The sequence below is a fragment of the Poecilia formosa genome, unplaced genomic scaffold, assembly GCF_000485575.1.
Source record: "Poecilia formosa unplaced genomic scaffold, Poecilia_formosa-5.1.2 Scaffold71, whole genome shotgun sequence".
NCBI classification, from domain to species: Eukaryota; Metazoa; Chordata; class Actinopteri; order Cyprinodontiformes; family Poeciliidae; genus Poecilia; species Poecilia formosa.
In genome coordinates this window covers 1,131,273-1,148,750 of record NW_006800010.1, presented here as the reverse complement: position 1 = coordinate 1,148,750, position 17,478 = coordinate 1,131,273, and the positions used below count along the sequence as shown (strand labels likewise).

Below are 17,478 nucleotides of genomic sequence, written 5' to 3'. Positions count from 1 at the left end.
TTTTTTTGAGTATCGGGAAAAACAGTATCTTTTTCCGTCCATTTCACGTGTAGGCTAAGCACTACATTTAAGCTTGTAACATCACAAAATGCAAAAACTTTTTAATGGTTTTTTGCATATAGAATGTTGCCAAAGCATTGTAATACATGATAATTAAGTCGGTGGAATGAATTAAACAAGCTACCAGTGGAGTAAACTCCTTCAAAACTAAAAGTCAAATTTCACTTTGTTTGACTTTTTACGGCTTCCGTATTCTGAGTTTGTTACCAAGGCAGCCAGGAGGAAGCTGTGAAAAAGGGAGCGGACCGTTATGTGCCTGTTTTGTTTTTGTTTTTTTATCCTAGGTTCACAAGTTTTCTTTTCGACCCGAACTAGCAGTGTATAATATTTCGAGACAAAAATGTTTACCAAAATGGGTTTGTTGCAGTGTTTGCATTTTTAGCATGTGACAACATCAAATAAAAGGCCACGTCGCGTTATTTAAGTGTATCATTTCGTATTTTAGTCGTATAGAGCTACTTAAATATAGTTCTAGTTGCTGGTGTTTTGTCACATTTTGCTGCTTGTCTCTACTATGTAAACAAGTTCAGTTTTGTAAATGTAGCTTTGTGGCAATGCAGTGGAAGTAACCTCACTGGTTATTTCAGTCTCGGTAGATAAAAATGTCCATCCGCGCTCTGTTTTTCACGGCTCCGTAGCAGCTATGTTCCTCAGAAAAAGGTAAAATCTTGGATCTTCGACATTATGGGCACCGCATCCTCTTTGGTCAGTCCAGGAGAGGTGATCGAGGATGGATATGGCGGTGAGGGAGGGGAAGCATGTGAGATACCCGTTGAAGTTAAGCCCAAAGCCCGACTCCTTCGCAGCTCCTTCCGCCGTGGACCTCGAGTTATCGGGGCCAGTTTCAAATCCACGGGCTCCGTGGACCTGGAGTATGCTGCAGAGTACGAGAGACTTCGTAAGGAGTATGAAATCTTTCGCGTCAGCAAAAATAACGAGATCACATCCATGCAGAAGAAGGAGGCCAAGTTGGACGAGGAGAACAAGAGGTTAAGAGCCGAGCTGCAGGTTAATAAAGAGCCACATATCGAAATCAGTCAGTAACGTGCAGTTCTGTCAAAAAAGTATTTATCTCCTTACATATTTGTTTTGTTTGTGCTTTTTAATGTTTTAAGTCATCAGACACAACCTGAGTAAACTATACACTTAGATTTAAAAAAAAAATATTAAGGATTAAACATCTTTCTCCTCGATGAAGAAGTATTTAGCCCCCTTCACATAGGACCAGGGTGAATTAAAAACATTTATTTATTTTATTAAATAAAAAAGTGCATTTTATGCTTAGGCAAATCTTTGTTCAGTTTCAAGTTAGTTTTTTGATGCTCTGCAATATTTTATAATGACAAAAAAGCAAAAGAAGAAGAAATCTCTATTGTAGCAAATACATGTTCATATAAATGTATTTATAAGAAGGCAGGTGTTTAAACTGTTCTGCTGGGGTTTGACAGGCTCTTCAGAAAACCTACCAGAAGATTCTCAGAGAGAAAGAGGCTGCTCTTGAGACAAAGTACCAAGCTATGGAGAGGGCTGCCACATTTGAGCATGACAGGGACAAAGTAAAACGGCAGTTTAAGGTAAGATGCACCAAGTATTATTTTTATACATTTGTGGCAGCAGTTTTTTAAAATTCGTACCGGTAATTTAAACTGGGTATTTACTTAAATTTAGATTTTCCGAGAGACAAAAGAGAAAGAGATACAAGATCTGTTGCGTGCAAAGAGGGATCTGGAGGCCAAACTGCAACAGTTGCAGACTCAGGGTATCCACATTTTTAGCCTCAATGACTCTGACTCAGACGATAATCAAACCACTGTGACTGGTAAGATGCAAATATCTACACACGTCAGCTCCAGTTTGTTCTTTTTCCGTCTAGTTGTGGTTTAAATCCACATTCTCGTCTTGTCTTTCTACAGCTGTAGGAACTCAGTGTGAATACTGGTCTGGCGGGGTGCTGGGAAGCGAACCTTCTATGGGTAGCATGATGCAGCTGCAACAGACATTCAGAGGACCAGAGTTTGCACACAGCTTAATAGATGTGGAAGGACCCTTTGCAAATGTCAGCAGAGGTAAGAAAATAATTGCAAAGGCATCCTGTACTGACAGGAAGAGTTAAATTAGTCACTGTGGTTGAGTAGACGTTCACTGTACAAAGGTTCAACTCTTAATTTTAAAAATACACTGGTTTTTTCTCTCAATGTGTCATCTGTTTCTAACCTATTTTCCCAAACCATCAAATAAAAGCAAAATAAATAATAATGTTGGTATTTTCCACAATAGTTGCAACTAAATTGTGAGTTTGCTATTCCTTTTAACACCATAGATATATCACAGAGAGTTTGTTTAAAAAAAAAAAAAAAAAAGATTAGTTTCTAACATGTAGACTGCATTATTTTCACGTGTTTTTTCTTCCTTCATTTTTCTTCCTTCAGATGACTGGGATGCTGCGGTCGCCAGTCTACTTCAAGTGTCACCTCACGTGCCCCAGGCCTTGTGGAGTAACACCGTGCGCTGCTACCTAATCTCCACGCAAGATACCAAAGCAGAGATGGAGATCTTTATCAAGGTCAGTTTGATTGAAATTTAAAGTCAACAACTGTAAATGTTGTTTTTAGGGGATAATTTGAGATTTATATAACATGTATAAAGCACGTTCATAGACATGGCTGTTTGAATGACATGTACAGTATCTGACTTGGTGTTTAATGACTGGAGCAGATTTAAAGTACATTTAACTATACTAATGTTCATAACTCGGTCAGTCTCGTGTCTATCTGAAGGAATGAATAGCTTGCTTTCTAAGCTAATATCCAATCAAGTTAGTCACAAATCAAACAATATTGCTTCAGTCCTGATTAACTAAATCGTAACAGAAAGTGTAAAATGAAATGGAGTGAAGCGCTGCACAAATGAATTTACAGAGTAATTTTAATGTTTAATGTTTATATGATGAAGGCCTTTCTTCTAAAGGAGTGTCCACGGTGGAAGTGGAAAAACAAAGAAAAGTAAAGTTAATGGAAAAACAAAGTTCTGCAGGAACTTTACACAAAATAGATTAAGCATACGTTGCTACATGATTAATGTTAACTTGGGACTTTTACTCCAGTGTACTGTTCTCACATCACAAAGTACTGATGTGTGTCTAAGCAGTTATTTGAATTGGTAGGCGCTTTCAATAATAATTTTCTTTTAAAGGTAATTTGTTTTATTGACAGAAACACTCTGCGGTGTTACGGAGAATGTGTGAGGGTCTGGGCCATTTCTACCTAAACGTTTACTTCCCAGAGGAGAATGCTGCTTCATACGCCATGGTGCGGAGGCAGGAGATCGAGCGGAGTTCAATATGTGTGCTTCTCCTCAAATCCACCGTTACAAGGTATTGCACATCCTGTGGGATTAAAAGCTTTTCTGTAGGGTCAAAAACATCTTTTTTTTTTTATTTTAAGGAGAACAGCTGAGTTTGAGTTTTGTGACAGGCACTGTCTTCAAAATAAAGTTTTGAGAATTACCTTACTGTGGTGGAGTTAAACACTAATAAGTGAAACTTAATTCATTGTTCACAGATTTTATTTTGACAGCATATAAAGTCAACTATTCAGGGCAAATTATTGGACACATTGGGAGTGATCTAGTCAGTGATTTTCTGCGAATCTCCGATTTTCCAAATTATTTAAAGCCAGAGTAATTTTACTCCATGAAAACTCTCTCAGTACTTTGACATTTATCAAACAGAAATCATGATTGTATTAATAACTTGCCTAAACAGGAAGAGCTTTGTCTGACTTAAGGTCAGACATGCAGAAAGTGTAAGTTTTTGTCTTCAGAAGTAATGGATCTTTATAATGTTGCGACAAACATTAATTTTTGCAGCTCTGTGGTGGAAGATTGTGAGGAGGCTTTTGTTAAAAACCCAGATGGACATCCGCTGGTGCTGTACCTCAGGACTGAAGAGGACAGGGGTTTGACTGGACCCATCAGGCAGCTGTTGGAAAGGATTAATGCTGCAGACAAGGCTGCCAAAGTCAAGGTGTGGAGCTTACACATTAACAGAATAGAAGGGAACGGATATATTCCACCAGGACCATCTGAAACGTTTCTGGGATTATTATTTCAGTTCACTGTAAGCTGTTATAAGTTTTATCGTTACACAAACCATCTCGTGTTTGTTAAAAGAGGCTGGAAATGAAGGGTATGTGTCTACTTTTTCTAAACCAATAAAACTCTCCTCCTTCAGCTTATTCAGTTTTCCCATCTTTATATATAGAAGTTTTCATATAGTGGGCATGTTTTGTCTCACTGCTTTTTAATCACAGGGTGATTTTTACCAAGATTACAAAAAAAAATGGAAACCATATTCACCATTGTGCTGTTTCAAAATTTGCTGAAGTTGTGGTCAATGGTTTTGCACTCCTGGAAAAATCTAGAAAGTTTGTTCTGGGAAAGGTATAGCATTTTTTAAATTAAAACTTTGTATAAACCTTACATTTAGGCTTTTAATAGCCTGTGATGTCTGACATAGTATGAATAATACTTTTAGCTTTGACCTTACCGTTGTTCACCAAGAGTTGTTAGTAATATTACAATAATACTATTCAGTGCTTATCATAATGTTTATCATCTAGTCATTATTAAATATAGAACAAAAGTCAGACTCATAGTCTTTCGTTTCAACTATTCCCCAGGTGGTGGATCACAGCAGCTCTGCAGAAGAAGGGGCTGGCCTGATTTATGCTCAGCTAGAGAAAGTCATCAAACAGGTGTACCATTATTCAGATACATTGGTTTGTGTTGTCTCATCACCTAAAGGGAGGTGTACACAGAAACCATTTTTGACTGGCTGTCCTCTCCATGATTTTTAAACACTGAATTTTTACCCTCCTCGTATAGGAATTGTTGGGTTTTGAAGGAGGAGACGATGACTCTAAGGACGCCGCCATTGACGAGGGCCGTGAGGAAGACCTGGGAGACGTGCTATGGGATCTGCATGACGAACAGGAGCAGATCGAGTCCTACCAACAGGCTTGCAGCAGCACCACCTCCCAATTAGGTTTCCAAAAGGTACAATATGCATGCATATTCTGTTCTAATCGCGATTATTACCTTCAAAATGCCTTACTTTCTATTCATTGATATCCGCCGGTCTGTGCTGTGTGCGCTGCCCTTCTCAGTATATAGATCTTTTAAACGACATGATAGCTGCCCCGCCCCCCACCCCGCCTCTGCTGGTGTCCGGCGGTCCAGGTTCAGGAAAGTCTCTCTTGCTTTCCAAATGGTGAGATGATTTTTGCACAAAAAAAAAAAAAAAACATTTATCAGTTACATTGGCTAGGATCTGTTTAAACCAACTTAAAGATCCATTCCTTCGGTTTGGCTCTTAAATGTAGTTCATTTTTGGTATTTATTTGTGTTTTATTACATAAGATTTTGAACAAATATAGTCTTATTTTTAGCTTTGTGTTCTTTTCCTATTAGACGTGAATTGTTTCATTTCTGCAGGATTGAGCTGCAGCAGAAGCAATCCCCCAACACTTTGTTCCTTTATCATTTTGTCGGCCGCCCACTTTCCATAAGCTCTGAGCCAGTTCTCATTATCAAACGCCTCACAGTGAAGGTAAAGAGTCTCTAACACTGACACGCTTCAACCAAAGACATGTTTTGCTTGACAAGTAGGATAATCTGTTTACTGTTAATATTATGTCACTTAGTTGCTGCAGCACTTTTGGTCCATTTCTGGTTTATCCATGGATCCCAGTAAGATTTTGGAAGAGTTTCCTCGCTGGCTGGAGAGACTATCTGCACGGCACCAAGGAAACATCATCATTATCATTGACTCCGTCGACCAAATAAAGGTATAGCCCTTCTCTAATTTAAACCCATCACTGAACATATTTTATCTCAGCGTGTACGGTTTAACTCCACATTTCAGGAATCATTTTTTGTCCATTTCAGCAAGCAGAAAGACACATGAAGTGGCTGATCGACCCTCTTCCTGTAAATGTCAGAGTGGTTGTGTCTGTCAATGTGGAGACGTGTCCTCAGGCGTGGAGGTAATAACTCTGTCCGCAACACTTTGAATTTATTAGTGTGATCCATAGAGGTTTAAATTTGAACTTACAGGCCCAGATATATACATACATTCCCGTAAATATATTTGGGTAAATATCCCTGATTGAGTTGCAGAGAAACTGCATGATTCCTCTGTAGCCATCAACACGGTTCTAGCATCATTCAGGCTGGATAATTGACCACTCTTCTCATGAGAAATAATAATAACAAATTAAATTGGTGAGCATTGGCTAGCATTTCAAAATCGGCACTTTTTGGTTGCATCTGTAAAAAACAACAACAAAAAACAAACAAAAAAAAAGATACTTTTTCTCTTTAGGTTGTGGCCCACACTTCACTTGGACCCACTTAGTGCCAGAGAAGTCAAGAGTGTAGTCAGTGCAGAGTGTCTGACTACGGATTTCAGGCTCACCAAGGATCAGGTCAGACTGCTCGTTTTGAAGTGTTTGAGATAGAAAACAAATGTTTGTTTTTGTAAAACCTATATATTTTGTAATTTTGTTGCAGGAGAAAAAGCTGGAAAGGCACTGCCGCTCTGCATCGACATGCAACGCGTTATATGTCACACTGTTGGCAAGAATGATCACCAGGTCTGTTGTGTCAACTTTTTGGTTCTTTATGTGCAGAAAAAAATAGGAAAGTGAAGAAAATTGTAGATGTTTGGTTTTAGATTGATTAGATCAGGATTGACCTTAGGTTCTCTGATCCTATTGGGGTTATATTTTTGACAGTTACAGACAATTCCCTTCAAATCCTATTTAATTCTTTAAAAACTGCTTGTGAACCGGACTGTAATTCTTTAAACATGTCAGAATTTTAAATTGCCTACTTTTAGTATTTGTGTATGAGTGTGTTTCATCTGACTTGCTGGGAAAACATTTTCAACATTTTCGTAGTCTATATTTATTTCTCTGACAATTTTATGTTGCATACAATTTTCTAAGAATATTTCTGCATATTTTGGATTCACAGTTTTCAATCTGGCTGGTCCTCGGAGAAGAGCTTGGAGCAGTGTCTGCAGTGTCAGGACACCTTGTCTCTGTATCGCCTGGCGCTTAAAATGATGTTAAAGTTCCTCAACACAGACAGAGAGAGACACATGATGAAAGAGGCAAAACAAAGTTGTTTCTGGACTTTGCTGTCACTAAATACTCACATTAGACTGCATACTTTTTGGTGCTCTGCAGAAATGTTTGCATAATGTATTTTTTTTTTCTCCCCTAGATGCTGTGCCTTGTATTTTCCAGCCACAACGGAGTGAGCGAATCGGAGGCATTAGATCTTTTCCCAGAGCTAGAGTGGGCCGCTCTGTCCTCTCTGCTCTACCACCTGAACAGACTCTGCATTGTGACCCTCCGCTGTGGACTCATCAGGTTTCAGCACCTGCAGGTAAACAGGCTCACTGGCAAGAACACAAAGGGAAAGAACATGCAAAATGTATGCAAGCGCAATACATTCAAGTGCTGTGATTAAAGAGCAGCTAAATGATGATGTTCTTGTTTGTCAGATCAGTGTCCATTTTCTGGCTGGAACCTCAGCATAATTTGGATTCATCCTGCTTACAGCCAGTTCCATGTCTTTGTAGTGGCATCATTTTATTTCTGCTTAAAATTATTCTTCCAGTAGCATAGAGGCCAGATTTCTCTATAATCACTACCTCTGAAACCAGATATTTCCATGCAGAGGGAGGCGGATCATATTTGATTCACTTCATCATCATGGTTTACCGCGTCAGCACTGAATCGCAGTGAAGCAGACATGCTGACACCTGCTGATGCATTGTGGTACTAATTTTAAGAAAAAATTTTTTTAGATAAACTGTTCCATGATTCCAGGATTTTTTTTTTTTACATTTCCACAGACAATTAACAAGCACATCTCAATAAAATAGAATGCCATGAAAAAGTGTACTAATAGTCCAGCATTACTATGTAAATAGATTTAATGTAATGTCATTATAATATTTGTGAGTGAAAGAGTTGTGTTTTTATTATTATTATTATTATTATTATTATTATTATTATTATTATTATTATTATTATTATTATTATTACCCGTCTGCCTTCCAGGCTTGTGAAGCTGTGAGACTGGAGTTCCTAGGTGGAGGAAGTGGCTGTGCGTCTTACAGAGAGAAACTAATCCATTACTTCAGCCAGCAGCTCAGGTTGTGCAGAATATTCGTCCACCTCTCTGACATCTCCATCACATATTGTACGCGTCATTTGGTGAAACTCAAATTACTGTTTGCAAATTTGTAGCCAGGACTGCGTCACATGGCGAGTTGCAGATGAGCTTCCCTGGCTGTTCCAGCAGCAGGAGGACAAAGCCAAACTTCAGCTCAGTCTTTTGAACCTCTTTGTCTCCCAAAACCTTTACAAGAGGTAAATATTTGTGTTGACTGAAAACGTGTATAGTTGTGCGATGATATTCCTCATTCTAAGGTCTTGCCTCTTGCTTTTTCTTCCCCAGGGGTCATTTCTCTGAGTTGCTGGCTTATTGGCAGTATGTGGGCAAAGACAAAAGCTCCATGGCAGCTGAGTACTTTGACTCCCTAAAACGTTACGAGCAGAGCTGTGAAAGCGAGGACAGTATGACAAAGCTTGCAAACCTTTACGAAACTTTAGGTCGGTTTCTCAAAGACCTGGGCCTGCCGAGTCAGGTAGATCTTGTTTGTTTTGGTCATACTTAGAAATCTATCAACACTTCTGTCTGGCTGACGAAGATGTATTTTTATTTATTTTTTTTGTCTTTTGTAGGCTGTTGCTCCTTTACAAAGGTCTCTTGAGATCAGAGAGACAGCCCTGGACCCTGACCATCCCAGTGTCGCACGCTCTCTGCACCAGCTGGCAGGAGTCTATGTCCAGTGGAAGAAGTATGGGAATGCCGAACAGCTGTACAAGCAAGCACTCGAGATAAGCGAGAACGCCTACGGCGCTGAGCATGTTGCTGTGGCACAGGAGCTGGAGTCGCTCGCCATGCTCTACCAGAAGCAAAACAAGTAAATGTAACTTTCGTGTGCTCTCAAACTAATATGGTCATGTAGGGTCATTTTTATGAAGGCTATTCAGCTTTTCATTGCATGATCTAATTTACATTCAAGACTGGTTGTTTCTTGCCCTTTAACCATCAGGTATGAACAAGCTGAGAAACTCAGGAAGAGGTCAGTAAGGATTCGGCAAAAGACAGCGCGACAAAAAGGTCAGATGGTGAGGGAATTCTACAGATACCGACATACGGGAAACTGCAAAAGCACTCGTGTTCCCTCAACTTCAACCTATTTTATTGGGCTTTTATGTGATAGACCAGCAAATAATGAGGAAATGTGAAGAGGAAGGAAACTGATGCATGTTTTTAAAAATGTTTTCCACACAAGTCAAAAAGTCTGACTTGTATTTATGTATGGATCTGTTTACTCTGACACACTTAAATAAAAACAATTCTGATGTGGAATGGTACTCAAACCCATCACTGTAAATGAGCCCAGTCGAGCTTATTGCTTTCAGACGTCACGTAATTAGTTAACAGAGTCCAGCTGGGTTCATTTTAATATCAGTAAATCTACATGTTGTGTTAATGCGTCAGAGGTTTATTCAAAAACATTAGAGAGAGAACAGAATCACGAAGACCCAGGAGCGCAGCAAAGCTTGTGTTGCTTTTATCTAACAGTAACTCGATAGGAAAGAAGGAAGTCATGCATCAGAGGGACGACTGTAGCCCTACCAACTCGTTTTCCTTAAAACGTCACTATTTCTCACTACTTTAAGTAGGGCTACCACATACAATTCCAGTATAGCACTCTGATATCTATTGTTATTATAAAATGATCCCTTATGTAGTCCACTAGTCAAGTAAATAGGTATCATACTGACTTAATTGAACATCTTAAGCTTACTGTATTTTTTTTTTTTTCTTTAAATCCTGTATCAGTATGGATTCACGTTGTTGAGGCGTAGAGCCCTCCAGCTGGAAGAGCTGACCCTGGGGAAAGACTCTGCAGACTGCGCCAAGACGCTCAATGAGCTGGGTGTCCTCTACTACCTCCAAAACAACCTGGAGTAAGACCCACATCAGTTCACCTTCAGCACTGCATAATAAATACTCAGCATGGAGTTCTAGCCTGAAGCAGCAACATTTGCCAGTGTACTTCTTTTTTTTTTTTAACCTATATCCATAAAAATTCTTCTTCATTTACCCGTCATCAGTGCTGCCAAAGTGTTCCTGACTCGCTCTCTGGAGATGCGCCAACGTGTCCTCGGCCCAGATCACCCAGACTGCGCTCAGTCTCTCAACAACCTGGCCGCGCTGCACACAGAACGGAGGGAGTACGAAGCGGCCGAGGACATGTACGAGAGGGCGCTGGAGATCCGCAGGAAGGCCCTGTCACCGGACCACCCCTCTCTGGCGTACACCGTCAAGCACCTGGCCATGCTCTATAAACGCAGAGTGAGATAATCGAAACCAAATGTTTAGATACTTTTCTTGTGACCTAAGAATGTTTTATCTTTTTTGTTTTTGGTATTTAATATTTGGTTTGATGTGTCCTACGCAGGGCAAGCTGGAGAAGGCCGTTCCGCTCTATGAGCTGTCTCTGGAAATCAGGGAAAAAAGTTTTGGTCCCAAACACCCGAGTGTGGCCACAGCACTGGTGAACCTCGCTGTTCTCTACTGCCAACTGGTGAGGCTCATCATCAAATACTCTTCCTTGATTTACTGTACATTGTTAAAAAATATTCATACACAACATCATCAGTTGATGAACGGACTATTTCAGTTTAATTGTTGTTTGCAATAAAATGCTTTCTCAGATTTTTTTTTTTTTAAGTCTCATTTCCATTTCTTTTTGCACTTTAAAGCTGTTATTAGAACCTTCTCAAGATTCAACAGTGCAAAATATAAATTCTTGTAATTTTTCAACTAAGCTTAAGATTTTGATCAGGAGTGTATGTTCACAGTTGTGTGCATTTGTTATTTTTGTAGTTTCAGCTGTTACTGTTTTTAGGTTTTATGGCACAAAGCTACCTGCAGGTTTCTTTTATTTTCACAGAAGAAGCACAGCGAGGCCTTGCCGCTTTATGAGCGAGCACTGAAAGTCTATGAAGATAGTTTGGGCCGCTCACATCCACGGGTCGGAGAAACCCTGAAGAACCTTGCTGTGCTAAGGTACGAAAAATACGATTACTTATCCTTCTATATTTATTTTTTTTTTACTTTGCATTGCTTTTATCTTGTCTTCTAATGCAGTTATGAGGAAGGTGACTTTGAGAGGGCTGCAGAACTTTACAAGCGTGCGATGGAGATTAAAGAAGCGGAGCCGTCGTTGGTGTGTGGCAACGCTCCGTCACATCATTCCTCCAGCGGAGACACTTTCAGTCTGAAGACGCCTGCTCCTCAACCGCATGCTGCGAGGTGACTCTCTGTACTGTTATCACTGCAGGATGGTTCGCTATAGAACAGCTGAAACTGAAAATCCCAATCTTTATCAAAAAGGGAATCATTCACTGTGATAGATACTTTATGAAGGCACAAGCAGAATGCTTGTGCCCTTTTTGAACGATAATGTGTTCAAAAACGGTACGCTGAAGGATTTCTTCCAAACAAACTTCTGATAAATTCAGGATAAAGATACAGGCGGTTTATTGTCTGGCTTTTTTCACATTTGCTTTGTGCACATTTAATCCAAAGCAGGAAGAGCAACCATGAGCAGCTGTGAACGGCCTAAACGTTCAGTTTTCCAGGAGACTGCTGGTGCATTTGAGATCATTTTTCTCTGCTCTCCTTACAGATCACAAATTCCTGATCTTATGAAAGTCTTTCTAAAAATTGATAACCAGCACTGACTGTACACCTTTATTCGCTTTTAATCTGGGCAAGTTTTCTCTGAATATTTTGTATCACAACAACACTAATATAAAGGAAAACTATTCTCATTTTTGTCGTAATGTTTGTGAAACCCTCAGAAACTTTTAAATAAGTATTTTCAGAAATTTAGTATTTAAAGTTTACCTCACTATTTTTGCCTTAAGGTACCCTGAAAATGTGCCAGTTAATACTCTTATGGATTTCCATTGTTAAATTTAATGCACTTTTCATTTTTACCATAGTAAAGAGAAAATGACACTAACATCCAAGTAAAACGGGATTTTTTTTTCTCATGTTTAAACTCACTGCCCTTTAATAAACAGGATTGTGAGATCTCAAGCACTTACATTGTCATGTTTACATATTTCAAAGCTGTCAATTTTTTTTTAATCCAAACTGCATTTTATAGTGACAACTGTTTAAATATTGTAAATTATATTAAAGCACTTGTAATGTTTACCTAACCTTGGAACAAGTAAGCACAGTTCAAAACAAGATTTTAGTATGCGCAAGAAATGTTCTCATGCCAACATCTTGATTTGTATGCAAAAAAAACCAACAACAAACTGTTAGATTTAATGACAATAAAAAAACATACTTAAACATGTTTGTGCCTCTTACATTTCTCACTTGAGATTATGTACATTCCAAGGTTTGTCTTACTAAAATGTACAATGTTTATTTTCTATTTCGTATTTTCATGTTAAGTGGATCTCAAAAGTGTTCGTACCTCAGTTAAAATATCAGGTTTATGTGACAAAAAAAGTGGGACCATGATCATTTTAATACTTATTCTACGTTCAAGAAGAAGTGACGTAGGTTGTGCACAATTCAACCTATAAACAAATCTGTTAGGCAAAAATTATTCACAAAAATAAGAGTACGGTAACCTGGTTTTCGAAGTTTGAAAACCCCTTATTGTTAAATCCTCACGCTGGCATTTTGACACTTTTAAGTGAACCGCTCCATCTCTGGTAGATGTCTGTCACCATGGCATACCTAGGCTTTACCCCGCTCTCTTAAAAAAACTTTTCTAAATTCAGATTCTCGTTTTCTCAACTTTTATGTGATCCCACACATTTTTCTGTCTCGGATTTAGTTTCGGCTGCTCCTCTGCTCCAGTTAACTTTATGAAACCACTTTTGTTGATTCGAATGTATGAATTTACTGGCAACAATGTTGAAAAATCATATTAATCTTTTTTTTTTTTGAAGACACCTAAAGGTTGTTGCTCAAAATAGTGCAAACCAGAAATATAGAACGGATTCAGATGAGCAAATCTTACTGGGATAGCTGGACTTCTTTTTGGGTTAATTAGATTCACTTTGATGGAACTTTGACCCGAGATTACTTTCATGCTGAACTTGAAACCAAAATATAGTTTTTTACACTAGAGATGTTTATGACATCTTTTACATTAAACATGAAAAAGTTTTCAAATTATCAAGTTTTTGTTCTGTACGTCAGGAATATCTTACAATTTAACTTGGGTGTGTGCAGCTTCTGTATACACTCTAGTTATGTCGTAATGTACAAATCTGTACTAAAAAATGAATCAACCATCATTTTAGAGATTAGATTGAATCTAATAAATACTTTATTGAGACAGTGTTCAGTAAGTAGCAGAAAGACATGATTGAAAAGTTTAAGGATTCAAAGTAAAATTGTAATAAACAGATTAAAAAGCAATTGTTTTTTTAATTCTCACATTTTGTGAGAATCTGACATCATTCCAAGTGATAGTTTGTGTGGATGCAACCAGTTTCATGCACTGTATATCTAACCTTCAGTATATTTTTTTTTTTTATATTTGGACTTTGGGATGAGAATGTTAAAAAAAAAAAAATTAGTACAGACAAAAAAATAAAAAAGGAAAAACTTAAATGTGCTGCAGAAAAGAGTCTTCAGGTCACTGTCTACAACTTTCTCATCTGAGCCATTAAATCTTCCAAGCTCACTTCAGTCTCCTCCACGGTGTCTCCACTGACCTTTTCCTGGTGCAAACACAACAGGACATGAATGGCAAAATTATTTACAGGCAAATGCAAAGACTGAAACGTACAGAAATTGTCTTTCTTTGGCGCCATTAAGGAATTTAACCAGTTCCTATAGCTGGTGGAAAGCTGACGGTAACTCACCCCAGCTGGAACGGTGTACGCCACAGTGATGCCCTCTGGCAGGTCAGGCACAGCCCCCGAAGCAGCCTGTAACTCGGCGTCGCTCACTTCAGACACCAGTTCGATACCTGCACAACCAAGATGGGTGTGTTTATTGTCAGTAGCTTAGAAAGAGCAAGGACAGCAGCTAGAACTAGAACCACCAGAGCTTCTGCTGACCCCATTCGTTGTCTTCATGTATGATCTCTTCCTCCTCCGGCTGCACAGCTTCCACCTTGGGCCGCTCCACTTCTTTCTTCTGAAGACAAAAACACCACACAGGTAGAAAACTGTAAGCTTTGCCGACTGGTTGAAGCAACTAGCAGAAGAATTCACATCCCCACATTTTCTTCAGGTGGTGTGAATATCGACACAAAGCACCAGTAAAAGCGCCAAGCAGAAGTTCTTGAGAATCTTGAGTCAGGTGTGCTAACCTTGAATTCCTCCTGTTGGCGCCTGCAGTGGCGGTCACTGCACTGTGGGTTGGCCTTCATGGCCATGGTCGGAAAAAAGTCCTGCATGGCGTTGTATCCGAGATAGTAGCTGACGGTGCCAAACTTCAGGAGATATCTGAAGAGCGAAACATTACATTCACGTTTCTCCTTAAAGTCTGCGAGGTTTTGTATTTGTAAAACCACTTTAGGTTTCATGCCAGACAGAAAGTTGACCACGTACTTGAGGACATTTTGCACCAGGAGGCCTGCAACCACACCCATAGTTGTTGGCAAGCTGGCGGCACATACACCCTCCCGCTTTAGGGTTTTCTCATCGATGTTGGCGGCTACCACCAGTGGAGGGGCACACTAAGCGGATAAAGTCCACATAATCTTGGTGAAAAGAACAAGACTGATGACAAACGGGAGCTTTTGCTCCTGCTCACGTACAGCAAAGCAAGCCGTCTCTCCAGGAATTATGAGCTGGATGTGTCCTGAGACGGCGTTTTCACTCACGCCGGACTCCATCCAGATCTGACCCAGTTCGTTACAGGCCTGAAATAAAAACACAGAGACGTTGCAATATATGAACGGATCGTCCTGTCGGCCCTCTTTGTTCTCACAGTGAGGCGCTTACTGTATTGATGGCCATCCTGGCCTCAAAGTTATCCACACAGCTCAGAACCAAATCCACTGGTTTTCCTTCTTCTAACCCGCTGTGACTAAAAAACAAAAAAAAAACAAAAACAGATTTATATTTACAGACAAGCCTTCATGCGTACAAATCTGTCAAGTGGGGAAACCAACCTGATGCGATCCATGAAATGTGTGAAATTGTCCAGTGTTGTGATGTTGTAGTTATGGGTTTCAAATGCCACATCTGGATTAATATTTCTGTTGGGAGGGGGCAGAGAAATAAAGACCGATAAAGATAGGAGAAACAGGGAAGCTGTGGATGGGGGGGACGGTGTCCCTCCGCTGACAAGATGTTACCTGAGTGTGTGTTCTGCTGCCTCCACCTTACTCAGCCCTGCTTGGTGAGGCTGGAAGAACAGTCTGTTCATGTTGGCCAGCTCTACTTTGTCATAGTCAAAGAGCAGCAGCTGCAAGGCCAATAGTGAGACGGTAAGAAGGTGTTGAACATGTGGCAGGAAGATGGAGAAGTATCCAGCACAAATGTAAAAACGGGAAGGTTTTATTACCTTACCAATGCCACATCTAGTGAGCATTTCAGCTGTCACGCTGCCGACGCCTCCGACACCAACTACAGCTACTGCAAATGTCCGGATTTTCTGTCAACAGAATCCCAAGCAGTTGCTCAACAACCCAACTGACAGAATGCGAAGCAAATAAAATCCAGTCACAATATGCAAGCATGCACGACAATACAGCATTAATGATAATCCTACAGATATGTAACGTTAAGCATGTGTGGACATGTGAACATCAGTTCTGTTCCTTCGTTTTCTTCATGTTTATCTTTAGAAAAAACATATATGAACGGGAATAGGATCAGCCAAACATAGAGAACATTTTCTATGAATTATCCTACCTCATAATCATCCACGATGCCCATTCTTTTTAGAGCCATAAGGCGGCTGAAACAGAAAAAAACAGAAAATTAGTTTGTGGTCTATGGGAATCCATTCAAGGAGGTGGTGAGTCACAAGGCGTCGCCTCTCGTTACATTTTACTCTTTCGCAAATATAAATAAAACTATGACAAAAAAATTTGTCAAACTTAAATGGAAAAGTCACCTGTACGGGTTGGAATCCACTACCTCGGCGCTCATCTTGTCAATTCTGGGTCTATTGTGAGCATCCTCCGCTGCACACTGCCTCTGCTTACACTTTATCAGTTCATTTTCCAGCTCCCTCACCCGCAGCTTCAGCTCCTCCACCGTCGCCATTGATCCTGCTCAAGAACGGCGCTACAGTGTGGGTTTATGAGCCAGAGCAGAGGGAATGAAAACACGCTTAAAACCAAAACAGAGCAGAGAGAAGTACACGTCTTCTTTCCTTAAATCAGCTGTCAGGATATGTGCGTCCTTGAACAGCGTCCGTGTGGAAAGCGGACCGTCAACTGTTCCGACATCCATGGAGATTTTCGACGAATTATCCTAGGTATTCTTAAAGTATTGCTTGTACAAGTCAATATATTAGTTACATTATTATAAGCTATATTTGTGAAAATTAAGTCGATTAGATTTTTTTCCAGGTAAAAATAAATTGCATCACTGAAGTTGGCGTCTGATTAATAGCTTCCGCCGCCACATTTGTGTAAAGGGCTATTTCACAGTTGTTTTTTTTGGTATCAACTGTAATTATTGTAATTGAAATCTGATTAGAAACTTTTATTTTATTTGTATTTTTGAACACTTTGGACATCTGAATACTTACATCAGTAAAACCTGGACTGCATTTTTCTGTAATAAAAACATCTATGATGAAGGAAAACAAAAAATATTGGTCTTAAGCCATTTTCAAGGGGGTCCCTGCTTTATAATCTTACTGGTCAAACCTCATTTGGCATTTATAACTAATAATAATAATAATAATAATAATAATAATAATAATAATAATAAAGGAATTTCCTTCACATTATGAACCCTATAATTATTTGTGGAAGAAAAAAAAAACTGGCAATGGTACTGCCTTCATTTTTTTAATTGATGTGTTTAATGTGGTTTCTCTAAACTCAGTTTTTAGAATGGGCAAACCCAGAATGGAGTTTTCTTTAATAGCCAAATAAGAAAATAAATTTAATATTAATAAATAGAAATTATAGAATGATAATAAAATAACATTATATTAAAATACAAGTTTATTTTGATTTAGCATGTCTATTATTATTATTATTATTATTATTGTTATTATTATTATTATTATTATTATTATTATTATTAT

General features: G+C 39.1%; 2 protein-coding genes across 3 annotated transcripts; one reads left to right on the top strand and one right to left on the bottom strand.

The window, feature by feature from the left end:
• Window positions 1–63: 63 nt before the first annotated feature.
• Window positions 64–12,536, top strand: nphp3 (nephronophthisis 3). 2 transcript variants are annotated; one of them, XM_007555592.2, is made up of 27 exons: window positions 68–1,068; window positions 1,509–1,634; window positions 1,729–1,879; window positions 1,974–2,126; window positions 2,490–2,623; window positions 3,273–3,433; window positions 3,928–4,084; window positions 4,740–4,814; window positions 4,945–5,115; window positions 5,226–5,329; window positions 5,554–5,668; window positions 5,763–5,906; window positions 6,007–6,104; window positions 6,443–6,545; window positions 6,631–6,713; window positions 7,096–7,234; window positions 7,348–7,512; window positions 8,193–8,287; window positions 8,382–8,504; window positions 8,593–8,782; window positions 8,880–9,121; window positions 9,254–9,329; window positions 10,051–10,178; window positions 10,326–10,566; window positions 10,673–10,798; window positions 11,168–11,283; window positions 11,365–12,536. In XM_007555592.2, the coding sequence occupies exons 1-27, from the start codon at window positions 745–747 to the stop codon at window positions 11,531–11,533; spliced, it is 3,909 nt and encodes a 1,302-aa protein (XP_007555654.1). In that variant the 5' UTR covers window positions 68–744; the 3' UTR covers window positions 11,534–12,536. The 2 variants fall into 2 exon arrangements, with proteins under 2 accessions (XP_016528659.1, XP_007555654.1); XM_016673173.1 differs by lacking the exons at window positions 10,326–10,566; window positions 10,673–10,798; window positions 11,168–11,283; window positions 11,365–12,536 and having other exon boundaries at window positions 64–1,068; window positions 9,254–9,321; window positions 10,051–10,168.
• A 1,011-nt stretch (window positions 12,537–13,547) lies between these two features.
• Window positions 13,548–16,616, bottom strand: uba5 (ubiquitin-like modifier activating enzyme 5). Its single transcript, XM_007555591.2, has 12 exons — window positions 16,330–16,616; window positions 16,125–16,170; window positions 15,775–15,864; window positions 15,566–15,675; window positions 15,380–15,466; window positions 15,210–15,294; window positions 15,023–15,127; window positions 14,814–14,941; window positions 14,573–14,708; window positions 14,319–14,397; window positions 14,121–14,227; window positions 13,548–13,976 (listed from the first exon to the last, which is right to left on the bottom strand). Exons 1-12 carry the CDS (start codon window positions 16,479–16,481, stop codon window positions 13,899–13,901), a joined length of 1,203 nt encoding a protein of 400 aa, XP_007555653.1. The 5' UTR covers window positions 16,482–16,616; the 3' UTR covers window positions 13,548–13,898.
• Window positions 16,617–17,478: the final 862 nt, after the last annotated feature.